The sequence below is a fragment of the Neodiprion virginianus genome, chromosome 2, assembly GCF_021901495.1.
Source record: "Neodiprion virginianus isolate iyNeoVirg1 chromosome 2, iyNeoVirg1.1, whole genome shotgun sequence".
NCBI lineage: Eukaryota > Metazoa > Arthropoda > Insecta > Hymenoptera > Diprionidae > Neodiprion > Neodiprion virginianus.
This window is the reverse complement of record NC_060878.1, coordinates 11,765,600-11,785,760: the sequence shown is the minus strand read 5'-3', so window position 1 is coordinate 11,785,760 and position 20,161 is coordinate 11,765,600. Positions and strand designations below refer to the sequence as shown.

Below are 20,161 nucleotides of genomic sequence, written 5' to 3'. Positions count from 1 at the left end.
GGACGAGTTCCGCTGCCAAGATTGTTTTCGAGGTGGCAGGGGCAGGGGGACATGGGCGGTGGGGGCGTTTAGGGCGCACGCCGACCTTAAAAAACATCTTCGTAAATACCACCCAGAGCGCGGGATGAAGTTCCGCTGCGGTGTGTGTGGCTTCATCGGCGAGGGGGAGTATCCCCTCAAGGCGGTGAAGCCGCACCACGAGCGGGCCCTTCCCGCGCCAGCTACAGGTAGTCGGGGTGCGCCTGAAGCACCCGCGGCGCAGCAGCCGCGTACTGATGACGAGGGCCGTGAGCGGTCAATTTTGAACTTTTTCAGCGCTGCGGCGCCTGTGGGTCGGACACGGGCGACGAGGACAGCGACGACGACGGCGGGCTCGAGCAGGGCATCTACCACCACTTGCCCTGCCACCACCAGCGGGACGTCGAGGACGACGAGGCAGACCACCAGCCAACCACGGAGGAGTAACGAGACCGCCCACACAACATCTGTGGCGCCCGCCACGACGACCGGGTCTGGAGCGCGGTGCAGCACCAGTCGGCTGCCGGCAATAAGGAGGACCCCAGAGGCACCCCGTCTCTCCAACGACGGGGTGCGGAGGACCAGCGGGGGTCAACGCGGCTCTCCGGGGGCCCGACCTTCCATCCACGAGGGCCCCCTGACGAGGAGGACGAGAGCCGCCAGCGTGCCGGTCGAGCCGACCCCACCTTCCACCACCACCAGGAGAGGCACCGTGTCCAGACCACTGCGGACATCCCCGGGACCAAGGGGGGCACAACATCCGCGCCCCGCCGCAACTCCATCACCAAATGCGGCGGGGCCCACCACCACCAGAGGAGGCCCCCCCCGACCATCGACACTCCCGGGGCGAATGAGGACGGCGGCCACTACATACGCCGCCGTCACCGCGGGCGCCACCACCGCAACGATGCAGCCATCATCCGGCGTGCCGGCTGCACGCAGAGGGCTGCGATCGACCGCCAGGGCCACATCACTTCCCCCTGGCGGTCCCACCGGAGGCAGCCCTCCACCGTGGGAGATGCCGGCCCCGCCGGCCCACAACACCCGGAGCCGGAGAGCGGGGTCGGTAAGCGGACGGCCGATCACGTCGGCGGTGGCTGCTACACTCACTACGGCGACGACGACAACGACGATGTGCGGGGGGCCGATCACCACCTCAAGGCCTCTCGCAAGGGGGAGGGTCACCACGACCACCCTGGGACTACCTGCCGCACCGCCACGTGCGGCAAGGACCCTCCCCTCCATCGCGGAGACGGAGCAGAGGGCGGTCTCACCAGCGAGGGATCCGTGGAGCGTCGTCCCCCAGCGGACCCGCCGACGACATCCCCGCGGGTCCGCCCCGGCGTCCACCGAGGAAAGCCCGCCGTCTTCACCAGCCCCGTCCACAACATCATCATCAGGGTCGTCGTCCGTGTTCGAGCCCGCAGGCGACGCAGCAAGTAGCTCTAATGAGACAGGAAAACATCGTCCTCGACTCGTTCGCTCAAGTAAAACCATCAACGATATTTATGTGTCGCGCGTTACGATAGTTGAAATAAGTACGTCACATTTTGGCAAAAGTGCTTCGTCTAAAATGGCGTTAGAAATCGCCCCACTCGAGTCCCTGCCCCACTCTTGTAATTTCGAGGTGGTAAGTTTGACGAAGGGTCCGAGAGCGAGTCTACGCCTGACACTTGACGTGTGTAGAATGATCTCGATCTGTAAAACTCGATTCGTTGTAATCCGTGAATTAATCACGTGAAATTATAGTTGGTCATATCTAGCGTATGTGTGGGAGCATATCGAACGAGAGTATTTGTCAGAGCTGATCCAGCTACCCTAAGGCCTGCATTTTGTAAAATTATCAAACGAGAAGGAAAGACGCCTGCAACAATATCATTTGAAGGACGAAATAAAAGGAATTATTCGTTAGTTGTCCGCACAAACGTAAGTCGTTTGTTACTCTTTTATTATGCAAAATGTGATCCTTGGTATTTATTTGAATCTGCTAAAGTTTGGTTCCACCAACTGGACTCACTTCTCTTGCTCTCGCTAGCCGACAAGTTCTGTTAGTAGTTACACTAGCTGGCGCCGAATAAATTAGCAAACTTTTTGTGGATTGTTTAAAAGAGCCCTGCCAACCGATGGACCACGGTCGCGGCAGGTGTGGTGTTATGAAGTTAAAAATTACACTGGTCTCATTTGGCCCCTAACATAGGGCAAAGTTGGTTAAATTGTAAAGGAGAATTTTTTGTGATAAATTCGTACGACACTTTCGCCAAAATTACCCTCAAAATTGTGTCATGTTAATATGTAAAATCGCGCAAGGTTCGCGTAAAGAGTACTGTAATTGTATTATAAATTGTGGAAATTTATAATACCGCCGATCATGGATTTTGTGCGAAATTGTTTATTTTGATGTAGTTGGTTATTGTAAAACAGATCGAGAAATGAATAGTTCAAACGTATCTGTCTGTGAACGGTGGAAATATTTTGTCAAGTTCTGGAAAGTCGAGTGTAGATTCTTTCAGAATTTTCGAATAAATAACGTTGTTAGTTTAGTTCTCTGTCACGAAAAGAAAAAAAAAAAGTTTCTGTATTGTACCTGAACGGGCCGAGTAGATAGCCGCTTGAGCCCCAGCCGTAAACATTAGCTGCGTGGACAGCCAAGGCTACAATATATGACTAGTATAAATAAAATTGTCCTTTTCGATGCCGTATATTGAAATATTCATTCTCATCAAATATTCTATTCTACGAATTTCTGCTCAATAACTCTGTCGCAATAATATTCGGAATATCATCGAAATCTTAAATAATTACCGATACTTATTTTCTTTCTGTAATTCTTGTCTGAGTATATAATAATGATAATTCTGTTTGCGAGCTTTAAAATAATCTCTTCGTCTTTGAAGAATATTTTGATTGCGAACATCTAATATTTATTATTTCTTCCGTGACAACTACGGCCCCATAGTAAAAGTACGAAAGAGAATTGTAAGAAAAAAAAAAGAGTTTTTGAATTGTACATGAGCGGGCCGAGTATATAGCCGCTTGACCCCAGATGTAAACATTAGCTGCGTGAACAGCCAAGGCAACAGTATATTACAACGGATATAAAATATCAAATTGAATTAAATTTTTAGTATTGTGACGGGACGCCTGGCTGGCGTACCGACACCTGGGGTTCGGCACGTGCCCCCTAATATTATGCTTGGTAAACCCAAGCCCAAATCTCACTGTCCACTCGATAACCCCGCCACATACCGGGAACCCAATCAAATCGCACGATTTACCGTACCCCTTCTTTAGGGGACGCGACCAATCTCTATCCCCGAAAACGGCGTAACTAGACAATAAGCGTATATAAGACGAGCGCAAATGCGGATCTAGCTATCTATCACCTATTGAGCAACCGCCTGGATAGATCTTCGAAGACTTCTACGAGAAGACCCATACTTTCCACATCCACAAGGAGCCGGACACCAAGGACCCACGATCAAGAGACGTGGAGTACCCGTCCAAGGGATCCTCAACGCCACTTCCCATCAAAGGAGGGCATTCAGCGTACTAATAATTTTTATTTGTTTTCAATAAAAAAACTCCTTAGGTACTAGGGAGCCGTGTCTGAGTGAATAACAGCATTGCGTCTGACCTCATAGCTCAGATGCGGTGATCGTCTCACAATCCCCTGACCCATAGGTAGGACACCTGAACCCGTAGAGAGTCATGGTCATTGCGACTGAATGTCTTAATACAGGTGAAGGTACGTTTGCGTAGAATTCCCTTGCCTTTAACTAGCACGCTAGTAATATTCAGTCTTGCCATAAGCAAACTGAATTACTATCAAAGTCCTTCTGACTACTATGCTATCACACACGTAATATTCTGTTTCAGTACTATCTAAACGAATAATTATAATATCGAAATCAACTGTCAGCGACGATTCCTCATTATCGAATACCGTCCCTCTGACGACCAGGCTATCACATAAATAATATCGAGTCTACCCATACGTACGTATGTACTTGGGCCTTTGTTATTTGCGATCTTTATCAACGATCTTCCACAAGTTCTGACTTATTCCAGACATGGAATATACGCAGATGATACTCGTATCTATCTACACTGCCCGCCCAGTAAATTACATGAACATATACTCCGGCTTTCTGAGGATGCGTTTCGTGTTTTTGAGTGGGCACAACAGAACTTGATTAGACTGAGTCCTGATAAAACTAAGCTAATTATTTTAGGTAGTCAAGCTTACATCTCCGGTATTGATTTTTCCGCACTTCCAAGAGTTGTAATTAATGGTGTCGCTTTAGACTACTCCAGTCATGTAACTGATCTCGGAGTTCAACTCTCCTCAACCTTAAACTGGGACAAGCATATTAGTCAGATTTCTAGTCGTGTTCATGGGGCGCTTTATTCCCTGCGATTTCATAGGCATGCACTTACACGATCTCTTAGAAAACGCCTTGTAGAATCTCTTATTTTTCCTCACTTTGACTATGCAGCAGCGGTATACAATGATTTAACACAAGCACAAATCTTAAAGCTTCATCGTCTTATGAATACCTGTATTCGATTTGTTCAAGGTTATATCCCTTGGCAAACTCCAATAACGCCATATCGTTTGTCCCTTGGTTGGCTTACTGTTGAGAATAGACGATTATGCATTATTACTACTCTAGCCTACACTGTGATTTCTTCAAGAAAACCTATGTATCTATTTGATCTTTTCAAACTAAGGGCTGACGCTGAGCAGAGACGTGTTACACCACGTTATCCTCCCGCGCCATTATTGATAAGTGTGGCACGATCTAAGAAGCTTGATAACTCGTTTCACTATGTTGCATCGCGTTTTATAAACTCCTTGGTAGATCGCAACATCATGTTTGACCTTCAAACGTCCTAGTGGCTTTAAATCAGAAGTGTTTACAAAACTCGTTAAGACTGAAGTTGATCGGTGGCGTTTTAGGGTGGAGCAAGACCCAAACTTGATACTGAACCCGCTACCACACGACAGTGTCTTAACTCATCTTTTAGATATGTAGCAGTACCTTTTTGGCATAAGTTGTGTCACTTAGTTTTAGTTATTAAATGAAATTGTAACCAAATATAAAATACTTTGTGATATGTATACTCTAGAGACTGTTTCTATTACAATGTTACTATGCTTACCGAAATTAAGAAATCTGCTGATATCTAAAAATAAACAAAGATGTTATAGTTAGGATTATACTTAAAATTATAAAATTATAAAATTGTTAAACTTAGCATGTAAGATCTCTTGTTAAATTTGAAAATATTTTTTTTCACTACATGTATAAATCTTATATTATGTAAATTACAAATAATATTGCTAATGTACTATCTTACTGGGCTGTATGGGGCTGTACCCCATAGCCTTAATAAATTTATTCAATCAATCAATCAATACGTAAACCGAACTATCATTTAAGTCCTTCCGACTACTATGCTAGCACACAAATAATATTCTGTCTTAGTTCCCACTAAACGAATCATTATCAATCACAAAACCGACTAGTCAATGATCCAGAATAATCAAATACCGTCCCTCTGACCAACATGCTATCACGCAATTAATAGTCAGTCTTGCCGCAGGCAAACTTCGTTATTATCAGAGTAAATAAGGAAGAACTATCCCTTCCTAAATTATCGAAAATCTCTTAGAGATTACCAGAAGAGTAAGTTCAAGACCTTTCATCCTGTCTCTTATCCCGCCTCACGGGAACAAAACATTGACGTATCATTGCAATATTTCCTTTCCGGAAATAAATATTTCGCATCACGAGTCAACCTCTCAGAGCGATCTATCTGTGCGTGCTTCACACTCACGGATCAAGTTTGACCCTCAACCGTTTACACGGCCTATGATGATGGGTTTATTCCACTCGTGCCTTTGCACATGAGGGTGAGGAAACAGATTCTGAGACCATCTCGAAAAACCAAGTTGAAGTGGTCAAACTATTCAGGCTTTTCCAGGAGTTAATGACACAATCAACAAGTTATCATTCTCCACCTTCCTTGCGAGTCCAGAGACCGAATCCTGCAGCTCTATCCAAGAGACAGGAAATTCTCAAAATAAATATATCATTCGAGTATGCGCTAAATATCACACATCGCGTGTGAAGTTTTGGCGAAACAAAGCCCACGAATAAACTGAACGTTTCATTGGCGACAGCGTGCAAGGACAATAGTATTTCAACAGGCAAAAGTCCGCCGCTCGCGAGCCTAATTGAAGTCGCGTCCATTTAGGTTAAGCGTATGCAATATCTATATTTATATCTATTTATTTTATTTTACCTAAATTGGAGGTCGGTGGCCGGGAGGGGCCAGTCCCTAAACGTTTAGTTCTTTTTATTGTATTTCAGCTGAAAACTTGATCTTTTATTTATTTTACTCTATTTCTTGTTGGAATGTATGATAGACAGACAGATCTACATTCATTATATAATCAAAGGCTAGTCGAACTACATAACCTAAGACTGTATAGTTCATGTTCTTCCACTTCCGTTCTCTGTATCTGATATATATATATATATACACACACACACATATATATATACATACATATATATATGTATATATATATATATATCCTCCCTTTACTTGTTGTGCACCTCACACGTAATGTAGTGTTGAATAAAGATTAGACACAAATATCTACCGACATCCAACCGTTTATTATTCCGCCCGATCTCAAAACCAACATTTCTACCTTTTTACATTTACCGTTATTGTTTACGAGCTACATGTACTTTAGTAAGTTTGTATTTTATTTTAGCCAAAGACTCTATCTTTTTATCTTTTTACTTTCTGTCTTCTTTTCATTCTAGTCTCTAGAGTACATGCATCTCAATATTTATTTGAGTCGACTTTTAGCCAAAGATGCAAAATTTTTATTTATACTGTAACGTGGCGTTTCAGAATCGCCCGTCACAAGGGCACACAACCGTTATCATTTCTAGTTTACGCGTCCTCAGCAGGGTACTCCAACCGAACTCGATACAAAATAGGCAATAACTACTTTTAACTAATTCTTTTTGTAAATTCTTTATTTCGCGCTTCGGCGCAAGCTAACAAGGTACTTGGACGGCAACGATCCCGATCAACAAGGGACCACTAGCTACCGTTTGCAGCTCTCGACGACTTCGCCTACTGACGGTCTCATCAGACTACACTGGCTACCTTGGTGCACCTTGATATACACCTGGGGTAGCATCCACCCGAACCTTCCGTATCGCCTCGACTGCCGGTGAACAGGGAGATAAAAATCCTCCCGGTGGCCGAGGGCATCGTTCCTCGAAGAGGAACCAGCCGCCAACTCTATCGGATGCCGTACGGATGACGTGAAGGGCAGACCGTAGCCTGCCATCCTACGACTTACCGGCCTGGTGCCGGACCGACCCTAAACCACTACGTCCAGGTTGATAAAGCCATCATTCTGAGGATCGACGCTGCCTTCCTATCGGCAGGGACTAATTGTGTGGGTCGTGGTCCACGGTTTGGCCAACCGTCTGACTGCACGACCTTAGGTATAGGCAGCTAGCTACTGCCTATACAAAAGCCGGTGGAGGTGAACAATGAGGCGTCACTCTCCACCCGGTAACTTTGACCGAGAGGCACCCTCTGTATGCCTCTGTCGAAGAAGTCCCCGATGATAGGCAGCCTGGACCGTAAATTGAAGCGACTCCAAAATCGTACGAGTTGGTGTCAACGACGAAATCGCGAGCAGCGCATTACACCACATCTAGCGGTAATTTTTGGAAAACGTATGACCACGCAGTAACCAATATTCGCCACAGGGGGATGGCCTATTTGCGGTGGGGTCAACCCACCAATCAAAGAAGAATCACCTCACGACAACCGCGAGATCGGCGAGACGAACTACGACCTCCTATTCTACGCTTGACCTGCTGAGTGACAGCATCGTTCTTCCGCATCCTTCCGATTATTCTCTCGATTTCAGCTACCGATCCTTCTTCCTTTCATTCTACCGTTATTGTATCTACCGTTTTTCCACACTCTCGATCATTGTACTACCGTTAACTTCTTCCAATAAATTCAAGTCCTTTCCTTTCTTTCTACTTCCGTTTTATTATTCTAAGTTTAATTTAAAATAGAGTCAGTTTGTGTGCCTGAGGTCAACCGATAAGGTAAGGCTTCTGCCTTTGAATTGTACCGTTACGAAGTTGCTCATAATTTGAATTCTTTCTTATGGTATTTATCGACTTTGCGTGAATCATGGTCCACGGCTTAAAGTTGCAGTAAGCCGCCGTGTGACTGCATGATTTCAGTAATTTGTTATTTTCGTATCTGAGCGACCTCGTAGCTGCCAAATAATTATTTCTCTTGTATTTATCATTCTTCTGATTATTTGTGAATCTCTATTATCCTGCTTCTATATTTTCTATCGTATTTTGAGCCCTATTAGCTTCATATTTTATTCCATACTCTTTTTGTAATAGTAGTGTGCTTTATATTTTATTTCTGTTATCGCTTATTATATTTTTATTTATTTTTGTGCCTATTGTATCGTATATCGAGTTCCTTGGAGTACAAGCGAGCGTAGAATCACCCCTAGATATTACCGCATTTTTCTTTGTTACTATTGACCATTTTATATTATTTTTGTCTGTTATTTATTTCTCCGTATTTTGTTAAATTAAGCTCTGTGAATTATTCTTTTGTATTGCGGTGTATTTTAGTATATTTCTCTATTTTGTAAACTCTCCGAAATTCTCTCACTCTCATAACTTTGTATTTTGGTATTCTCTCAAAAGTTATATTTAGGAATTCATTATTTAATTCCTCAAGTACGTAATAACTCTAAATTGTCGAATCTACCGTTTCTGAATAATTCTACCGAAGGCTATCTAGTCGATCGTTTGCCGACTTGATAAATTGTTACTGAATGTCAATCTCTCATACTGGATATAATTTATGGTAAATTTGTCGTATCATCTACCGAACTATCGATACGTTGTTTTATACCGATCGCAGTAAAGTTCTCTCGTTCTAATTGACAGAGTAATAATTTTCGTAGCGTCATTTGCAACTTGGGTAAGATCACGTCGCCCAGTGACGTGTAGTTTTAAGTCAACTCTTGCATTATATCGCATCTCTCGACCTACGTCTATTTTTCTCTGTTAGCTACCGTCTCTCGTGTTAAAGCTACCGTTTACTGCTATTCTACCGATATTTTTGTGAACAACGATTATTTATTTTATTAACTACCGCTGTCGATGTCATCTTATTTGCCTGTCTCACTCATGTAACCTTCTCGACAATATATGATCGATTGACCTGTTCATCTTCCCTTTTGACTGGAGTTTATTCTTTATTTTGTTATTTTCTTTAATTCTGGAATTACTGTCAGCTGCCTTGAATTCCGCCACTCTACCGGGATGTACGCGATCGTACCTGTGCCTAGTCAGCCATACAACGGGTTCTCTATTTATCTCTTTTGTACGGTTTTGTGTTAACTTTATTGATTTACATTATTGTTTGAAAATTGACGCTAACGCGTCTGGCGCCCAACGTAATTATTTTATTATAGTTTGATATTGCGGATAAGTAGAGAATCGCGCCAAAGTGTCAACGGTAAGTCCTCATCCGAGGGTAACAGAATTTAGCGTTACAATACATATGTTATGTATTTTATTTATTTAAGCCACCACCAGGGGCGAATCATGTAAATCTACCACCCCCGGGGTAGCAACTGTAAGCCCGGGGGAACATTGTTTGCTTAATAAACGCCCTTTCATCTGTTCTCGTCAGCTTAAAATCAGATACGCTCCCCATTAGGGACCCAGAATATTAAACTGATTTTTTGAAGTCGGCGGAGTGTCTGGGGCTTGCTCCGGCTCTATCGCGGGTCGGCCCGGCATTGCAGTACCGCAGGGAGCGGCCCACTTAAACACTTATAAACAGAAGATTCCGTCTCCTACCAAAAATCAGTAGCTCTTTATCTCTTTAGCTGATTTTTAAATTTTTATTTTTTTTTTTTGTCTCCACGTTCGAATTTTTATTTTTCTCTGTTATTTATTTACTTATTTATTTTACTTCCTTTGACTTAGATTTTATCCTATTTATTCGCTAATTCAAATTTTAAAATTTTCACCCACCGAGAAGTGATTAGGATTCATAAGTAGGCGCGTAAATTCAATCGTATTTGAATACGATTGAGTTTACTTTTCAAACGCGGTTGTGCTCGTCGAGTTCGACCATCGTATGTCGATTGTCGCTCGTCTAATAGCCCGATTGAGGATCAGGATGTGAGAAACTTCTGCGTAAGAGTCACCGTACAGTTATGCGGTGATTGTCCGAGTGAATGCGAATAACGACACAGCTTATAGGAACTCGTAGGCGATTTATTTACAAGAGTATGTACAGAAATTTGAGAGCTAATAGGTGAGAGGTCGAATACTCAGGTCGCGTGGACTGATCGACCTCTCCGCACGAAAGTTCGTTAGATACTGTGGCATCGTACGTAAATAGGTAGTTAGGTACATACGTGCCGGAAAGCAATATTAGAAAAGGATAGAAAAGGTTTTTGAAAAGAATGATGAAGAAGTCGAGAAAGCGGAACCTGGAAAAACCTGGCTCGCTATATAGCTGGTCGCCACATTTGACATGGCCCTGTGACGCTGGGCGAAGGCTAACCTTCCAGGTACCGCAGGATAGGGAAAAACCCAAAAAAGGTTCGCGGATAGAAAACTCGAAAAATACGGAAAATAGCTACAACAATAGAAAGAACAAAAATATATTTACAACCCGAGTGTGTGGCATAGGCCTATGTGGAGACATAGTCGCCGCAGTTATCTTGTTGACTATGTCTCTTCGCAGCTTAAACATCGTGCAAGGTGTTACAGAGCGGTGCGAATTATTCGTTCAATAATAAATACAAGTTGTCTCTTTTCATTCATCTAAAAATTTACCCAATCCTTGTTCGTTTACATGATTTAATTCCCTTCCGTCCCTAAGAATTTAATCCATGAACTAGTCCTCAGTTAATTAAGGTGATCAGAAAAATGTCGTCAACACAAAATGGTCATTCGAACCGGATCGAATCTAAAGTCAAAGGTGTGGATAAATGAATCTTAAAACGGTGTAATTTGTGGGGGAAACGATGTAAAATTCTCGATAAATTGAGAGAAATGTCAATAGAGTGACACGTCCCCCAATTCTTTTTCTATCTGCTCTTTCGCGTACAATCCCGACGGACAGCAACGCGATGTAGAAGAATTGGTGTTGCTAAGCGAAATCTGTATTTCGTATTGTTAAACTTTGAACTATCTGGGGTCTTGCTCGCACTTGTAGCGAAGTTCCATTATCGGATTGGTGTCCTCGCTCTAAACAATTCCAACAAGTAGCCTTTCTTAAGGGAAGGGTCACCCATCAATTTATGTATGTGATGGAATAATCCGATCGGGACAGTGATCTTTTTTCAATTACTTCTTTCCATGCCGAATGCAACGCAGAAGCCTGGTAAAAAATAACTCGAATATTTAAACTATGTCTCGAAGGAATCGACCCACTTAAAATTCGATGCTCGTATTTGTGAGAAATGTTACACAAAAGCTCACCAAAAAAAAAAAAATTTTTTTAAATCTATCGTTATGACCTCTGAAGCATTTTTTCAGAACAAAAAAGTTCTTTTCGCTGAATATCTCGGTAAATATGAGTTTTCTGACGAAACATGTATCTCGACATGTATCCACCAAAGATGTAGGCCTTGTTGAGAGGTGTATTTTCAGTCCTATGCATTTCTTCGCTTATTCGCATATTTTTTTTTCGAATGGTCAAGCAATTGGAATACAAGTTTTGCTCGACAGAAAAATAACTTTTACGGTAACGTTCGTAACGTAGATAGAGTATTATTCATTTAGAAACGTTTTAGTACCTTTAGTACCACACAGTAGAGCTAGAATCGCTTATAAAAGCTCTTCTGTGAGATTTTCGGCGATCGCTCTACGCTCGAGGTCGCGTAGAAAATCTTCCGGCGCGAGGTCTTCGGATGGAAACGTTAGATTTCAGTCGCGCGAGAGTTTTGCGAAGTTACGAATCGGGCGATACGCCGAGTTTTGACTGTTCGGGGTCGGTTGTGGCGGCGCGGACGCACGTGCGTTGAATGACGGCCTTGGTTGTTGACGCGGTGGTTCGTCGTTTCGCGCAGCGCGTGGAAAACGATACAAATCTCGACGCTGTGTCGTTTGAGATGCAGCGCGGTTCTCGGCAGCGCGTTCTTGTATCAGGCTGACCGCCTGCCGACGTTCGACTTCTCGTATTTCGCGGTCGCGGTTCTCTCCCCGCTGGCGTGAGCCGCGGCTAGTATTTCCGTCAAATTTTCCGTCGAATTTTCACTCGACAGTGAATCACTGGTATTATTCGTCGGTCTGCGTTACTGCGTGTTCTAACGCGCTTACTTGTTGAGTCAACACAGAAGATTCTGAATCTTTCCTTGCACGAGACCGTGTTCGAATCGTTCGTGTCTTCCTCACAGCGCCTACTGACCTGGTCAGCTGCCTTGGAAGAACTAAGTCACGCTTTTGTTGTGAGGCGGAGCCTGCTCGTTTGAGCGAGCGTCGTAGTCGGTCAGCTGGATGAAAGCGGGGACCGCGGGGTGTTGGGCGGGCTCGAGCAAGACGCGTGTATACGTTATACCGTGTTTACGGCCTCGACTCTGTGGCGTTACCTCCCCTTGCCCCTTCCTCTACCTTCTGGGTTCGCCGTTCGGCATGGTAACAGCGATACCCTTCTTTTGTCGAGTCCGGTGAAAACATAAACAACGCGGCTATGCCGCGGATCGTTCGGCGTTTATTACACTGGTCTGCAAAAACAAAAACTTTTGATTCTCCATATTATATTGTATATAATTATAATAAGTTTGATGCTCTTGTATCGAAATATAGTAATAAAAAATGTGTACGACGTATACTTTTTACGTAATGTTTTTTGCAAGAAAATGCCATATTTGCTCACAATTTATAATAATACACTAATGATAGCATCGATATTTATGAAAAAAAAGTTGTGAAGTTGAAAAATTTTAAAATTAAAATCGTCAGAAAATATATCTACTGGTATAATTCTAGTTATTACGTAGTTATCTTTCTTTTCACGAATTTACAACAAGAACTGCGCAGTCGCATACATTGGCTCTACATACATTTCAGAGGTGTGAAAACACCGGTTAAGACGATATCTTTCTTTCTATTTCTATCAGTTCGAACTAGTTTTGTATGCACTTACATACAGACATTATTTAAATAGGTGAAAGCAGTGTAAATGCAAAAACAAAACGAAACGAATTTTGCATTTTGTACAATAAAAAAAATCATATAACGTAATTTATACGTCACAGCAACAAATGGAAAACATGTACCTATAGATTCGGCAAATTAAAACCTTTATATCTGTAATATTTCATTTGAAGGAGGATTTTGTTGCAGACCGGTGTTATGTTTCTACGCGCACTCACACAAAATGATTCGCTCATACGCGCGGGTTTTTCTGTGTCAGCGTTTTCTTGAGTCAAAACGCGATGTAGCAGTGCAATATATGAGAATGCAGAGGACTGTAAGATCCATTGCACGCTTACACACCAAACAATTGGTTGAAAGGATTTTTTTTTTTTATAGATGGGTGTGGGATGGGAAATTTGCTCTTCGATTCAGCTGCGCCAGCTCATTGTCAGATGTTATTCGCAGGGTTGTATGTGTGACGCCTTGTCCAGGCAACGTTGACGCGCGTATCTCTTCTCACGCACACATGCGACGTTGACTTTACACCTACTAACTCCCGGGAGAAGTATATCGGTGTGTCTTTTACGTGGGTAATCTCACCGGTAAACACGAGATTCGACGGTGTGAGTCTGATCTATAGGTACACCATGCGTATGCGCACTATAGTTTAAAATTAATTCGCGTGGCTTCGGGTTATCGGATCTTATTTAAACTGCAGCTTGCTTGATAATCCACGTTTTTCCGGTATTTGGCTGAGCACAGAAAGAACGGAGTTCGTTAACCCTTCAGTACCCGCGCTATGAGATTTTTACTCATGCTCGGTTTCAATCTCAATTATTTATCTAAATTCAAATATAAAGGCCACTTTAATTTTTGTTTACCTTCAGCAAATTTTATATTCTTTTCAACTGCACAATAAAAACTGACTTACTTTGATTATAAAGAACAAAATATAATTTTTTTGTGGAGGACATGAGATTTTTTGTTCATGGCGAGAGTTTTAATGGATGAAAAATTTTCCTGTTTATCTTATCTCGGCGTCGTTCGAATGATTCCGCTGCATCGTAGCGGCCATGTTTGTTTACATATTCAAACAAATCTACTTATCAGTGTAAAGGAATGTGATCAGTTGTGTTATTTATTTAAAAACACTATTTATTCGAAATAAATGAAATATATTATTTGAAAATAAATAAATTTTTTAGTTTTTTAAAACTTATCTTATTGTTACAAATAATTGAAATGCATTACGATTTGCATGAAAAAAATTTTTGGAAGGTGGCGGAGTGTCTGGGGCTTGATCTGGCTCTACCGCGGGTCGGCCCGGTATTGCAGTACCGCAGGGAGCGGCCCACTTAAACACTTATAAACAGAAGATTCCGTCACTTACCAAAAATCAGTAGCTCTTTATCTCTGTTGCGTATCAAGCATCATCTAAACTAACAAGCTATAGTTATCGTAATATCGTTTGTAATGTCTTTCGATGATTTTTTTCTTATATTTAAATTTTCACCCGATGGACGGTCAGATGCGAAAAATGCTTTCGTACCTGACCGCCATAAACGAAGGCCATAAACGAAGGCTATAAGCCCTTCATCTGAGAAGCTGGCAAACTCTATCTCTCAACTTTTGCTTTTTTATTCTGCGTCCATACGGCAATCTTATGTTTCGATTCTCTAATGCGAGACACTGCCAAATGGACAATTTTTGAATATTTTTAATCTTTGTGTCCACGCTAACCGTCACGTTCGGATTTTATTCCTTAAACTCGGGAAGTTTCTAAGTCAAGAAATTTGTCGAGGCTGCGTGCCAGCTGTCAGTAATATAATTTTATTATAGAGTGCATCCTTGTTTTAAGCCTACGCAAATTTTTTAATTTCTCAGTATTTTCGCCAGATTTTCCATCTGGCAATTTAAACTACAACTCTTCCGTGATTGGCGACCTCTGGACCTCCTTCTTGGGTTTTCCGATCTGCTTGACCAATCATCTGTTTCTTAATATTCGAATAACGAAGTAAACGTCAACGCCTTCTTTTCTAAGGAACTCGAAATTGTCAATCACGGAAGTCAGTCTAGCGACAACCATCGAACTATTAACGTCACATCCACTGTTTGACTGTTAGCTTCACGTCCACTTACTAACTTCTTAATTCCATACCTATAACTTAAAATCTTCGTTGTAACAAACGTATACTTGAATAAAGTGTTGAGTTTTCATAAAATAAAAGCACCGCGCAAGATTAAGTTGGCACGCGGGTTCCCGTATTTGCGTGACGTCCTTTTTACTCTACCAAAAGGGTGGTGAGATTTACAACCCCATCAGGTATCGTACCATCGACGCGAGGAAACGGGACATTTTTTGGTCCTTCGAGCCGGATATTATATCTGGTACATTCCACAGTTCAGTGTGAATCGTTCGTGACGTTATAATCCTCACATCAAGTATCGAATTCATAGTTCGGGAAAAATTCGTTTAAGAAGAGCTAGATTCCGGTATTGCACCGTCATTTTACAGAAAGAACATTCACCACTTCGCAGTGCGGTCCATAGTGCGCGTGTCAGTGAACAAGCAGACGCAGTCGTATTTATTCCTGCAGACTTTACATACTGCAGAAACAATCATTGTCAACGGGGCATCCGACATCATTCAGTGAAAACAACACCCGGATCTCTGATCATCAACGGTAAGCTTGTACTTGGTTAACCAATTCCACACATCCCTTAATAGTTTTATCGGTTGTTTTCCTATTTTCCTACGTCCATAAAATATTCGCGATGCCGGGAAATAATGAACTGGTTTCCGCAATGACACCGACGTCTCCACTACTCACCATCGAGGCGTGTAAGGTACGAAGAAAAACGATTAAGGCCCAAATTACCATATTCAAGAATTTTGTGGAATCGGCGGAAAATTCGCAGTCCTTTGACCGCTTAGAAATCCGCATGGAGGGGATGGAGAAATATTTTAACGAATTCCACGAAGTACAAACCATGTTAGAATTGCAACAACCGGAAGAAGATCACGAATCGGTCCGAATGGAAATCGAAAACAATTATTATGACGCGACGGCTCGCGCGAGAGCACTGATACGTGCATGCAACCCGCCAACTACACAGCGGTCTACAGAAAGTCGCGAGAGTCCAAACCCTTTTAATTTTCGGGGTCAGGAGCATAGACATAAAAGGCTTCTTCAACTCAACCCACCGACATTTGACGAGCAGTTAGAATCGTGGGCGACTTTCAAAACGCGATTCATGTCTATGATTAATCGAAACGACGATTTATCAGACTCGGAAAAGTTAGAGTACTTACAGTCGGCTTTAACGGGCAAGGCAGCCAAAGTAATAAACTCCTTAGAGGCTACTGAAGCCAACTACCGTGATGCATGGGGTTTATTAATTTCAAAATATGACAATACTCGGAAAACAATTTTGCGACATTGGAACATATTAGAAAATCTCGAGCCTGTGAAAAATGAAAATGCGGATGCAATAGAAGACCTCGTAGACACCATTCAACAGCATCTTCGATCCCTCAAGGGACTCAAACAAGAAGTCGACAAATGGGATTGTGTGATACTCTCTCTCATCATGAGAAAAATTAGTAAACCCTTAACGCGGCAATGGGAGTTAATGTTCGAGGACAATAAACTTCCGTCGTATCAATTATTGGTACAATTTCTAATTAAGCACGCGAATTGTTCCGAACCAAAACCAACCCAAACAACGCAGGGCAGGCAAGGGCAAAAAACATTACTCGCGGGTGGCAAGTTGTTAAACGCAGGTAGCAAGAGTACTCATCAGACCTTTTCCACCTCCACCAACGAGGCATGGAAATGTTCGATGTGCCAAGAGAAGCATGCAATTTATCAGTGCAAGAAATTCATGGATCTTTCGATTGAAGATCGCACCAAGGCAGCGTCGCGCGAATTATTATGCCTCAATTGTTTGCGAGGAAAACATAAAACTAGGTCATGTACCTCCAAGGGACGGTGTCGTGAATGCCATAAGCAACATCATACGACGGTTCGTCGCGTAATCGCCGACACAACGACCACGGAAGAAGCATGACTACCTGAGGCTCCGACAAGGGAGACCGAAGCAGGTATGAGTTTCGTCGTCGATACCTCGGTCGGTAAACTTATGGTGACTGCAATGGTCAACGCGACCGATCGTCATAAAACACACATACCTTGCCGAGCTCTCATCGACACATGTTTTACCGCTAATTTCGTCACCGAAGACTTCGCTGCTACATTACGATTGCCACGAAAACGATGCAACCTATCGGTCAGGACCCTTAACGGCCTTGCCACACAGAGCCAAGGACGTGTCACGGTCATGATAAGTTCACGTCACAAAAATTACAGCAGGACATCGGATTTCGTTACTGTATCCCGCATTGCGTCACTCGTACCTGATACGCAAATTGATCGGGAATTAATACCAATCCCTCCAAATATCAATCTGGCCAATCCCGGCTTTCATAAACCGGCACCCGTTCAAATGCTCATTAGCGCAGGACCGGCATTATCTCTCCTGTCAATCGGGCAGATCGATTTATCCTCACCTGGCGGGCCAGATCTTTACTTACAAAAAACACAACTTGGATGGGTCATTGGAGGTAATGTGGCTCCTGCCATTAAACCACAACCGGATTTTAGATGTTATCTATCCGAAATTCCACCAGACATCTCTGCATTCTGGGAAATCGACGAAGGTCCTTCCAACAAACATTTATCTTAGGAGGAACAAGCCTGCGAGGATCATTTCTCGGCCACTGTGAGCCGAAACGAGGAAGGCCGATACATCGTCCATTGCCGTTTAAGGCCAATACCAAGCTTCTCGGGAAGTCACGCGAAGTCGCTCTAAAACGTTTCTATAGTTTAGAACGAACATTCAAGAACAACCCAGAATTGCGCAAAAATTACGCCGCGATCATTTGCGAATATTTAAACTTGGGGTTCCTGTCAAGGGTTTATGATGCCCGGGAAGAAGGGTTTTACCTGCCCCACCACGCAGTCGTCAAGGCAACAAGCCTTACGACAAAAACTCGAATCGTCTTCGATGGATCAGCTGCGTCCACTACGGGTGTCTCTCTTAACCAGACATTAATGGTTGGCCCGACAATACAAGCTGATCTTTTTACAATTTTATTGCGCTTTCGGACCCACAACTATGTATTGACAGGTGATATTGAAAAAATGTACCTTCAAGTACAAGTGCGGCCCGAAGATCGTAAATATCAAAGAATTCTGTGGCGTGACGAGCAAGGTCAAATAAACACTTATGAGCTGAACACAGTCACCTTTGGCCTATCAGCCTCTCCGTTTCTGGCCATACGAAGCTTGCATCAACTCGCAATGGACGAAGCGGAACAATTTCCCTTGGCAGCAGATATCCTCCGACGGGACTTATACGTCGACGACCTGCTCACGGGAGCTCTGACCCTCGAAGAAGCCACCAGACTTAGAGACGAAAGTATTGCTTTATTGCATCGAGGCAAATTCAACTTGCGACAGTGCGCGTCAAATTCGACTGACCTCCTGTGCGGCCTGACGGATCAATCGATCAATTTACAACTACAATCCGGCGATGACAAAACATTGAAGACTTTAGGTATTTATTGGAACTCACAACAAGACGCCATCATTATTACTGTGAAGAAAATTGCGATTCCCAATAAAATTACAAAAAGAATTGTTCTTTCCGAAGTCGCGAAAATCTTCGATCCTCTGGGACTGCTCCAACCTGTCATTGTTACGGCTAAACTTATCATGCAGCAATTATGGAAACTGGAGCTGGCTTGGGATGAAACGCTACCCACCAATATTCACACTGAATGGGTCGATTTTTCGTCACATCTTTCCGAATTACACAACCTGACATTCAGGCGGAAAATAGTATCCAGCAATTCCGAAAAAATACAACTCCATGGCTTTTGCGATGCTAGCGAAAAGGCATATGGAGCTTGTGTATATTTGCGATCAACAAACTCTTCAGGAGAAGTGTATTCTCAACTTGTCTGCGCAAAATCAAGAGTCGCTCCAATGAAAAGGGTACAGACGATACCCCGTCTCGAACTTTGCGCGGCTAAGCTGCTAACAACCCTCCATAAAACCGTTATGGAGGCGCTCAATGTACAAATAGATCGTTCGATATTCTGGACTGATTCTACGATTGTACAACACTGGATCAATACATCCCCCCATAAATTGAAAACATTTGTCGCGAATCGAATTGCCGAAATACGACAAGCTACAAATCCGGACGATTGGAGACACGTACGATCGCACGAGAACCCTGCCGATCAATCATCTAGGGGTCAATCGCCGGAAGAATTTTTACGAAACGATCTCTGGAGAACGGGTCCATCCTGGTTAAAGGAAGAAGAAAGCACATGGCCGAACTTCAAGATTCAAATTCCAACACTGGACGAGGAAATGAGAAAGGACTTGTGCTTCACCGTTGCCGTCAACAACCACGAAATTCTCGAGCGATATTCTTCGATTCGCAAATTACGACGGATACTATCGTATTGTTTACGAATGAAAAAGGATAATCAATTTAAGGGCATTCCTACCGTTCAAGAGATCCGACAAACTAATCAACGGATAATCAAATTGGTTCAATCTAGCAGCTTCATGCAAGAAATCCACGATCTACAGAACGGAAAACCCCTCAACTCGAAAAGTCGGTTGTTATCACTCAGTCCATTTCTCGACGAAGCCGGAATTTTACGTGTCGGAGGAAGACTGCGACACGCAGACATATCACACAATCAACGTCATCCTATTTTACTTCCAAAGTCGAATCATATAACCAACCACATTATTGAAAACGACCATCAATCTCATGGCCATGCAGGCGTCTAGTCTACTTTGTACAGC

The 20,161-nt window shown here is 43.1% G+C and overlaps 1 protein-coding gene and 2 pseudogenes across 1 annotated transcript; all 3 read left to right on the top strand.

Moving 5' to 3' along the window:
* Positions 1–9,763: 9,763 nt before the first annotated feature.
* Positions 9,764–9,944, top strand: LOC124299416 (uncharacterized; annotated as a pseudogene).
* A 4,519-nt stretch (positions 9,945–14,463) lies between these two features.
* Positions 14,464–14,631, top strand: LOC124299417 (uncharacterized; annotated as a pseudogene).
* Positions 14,632–18,475: 3,844 nt separating this feature from the next.
* LOC124299398 (uncharacterized) lies at positions 18,476–20,146 on the top strand. Its single transcript, XM_046752621.1, has one exon. The coding sequence runs from the start codon at positions 18,476–18,478 to the stop codon at positions 20,144–20,146; it is 1,671 nt and encodes a 556-aa protein (XP_046608577.1).
* Positions 20,147–20,161: the final 15 nt, after the last annotated feature.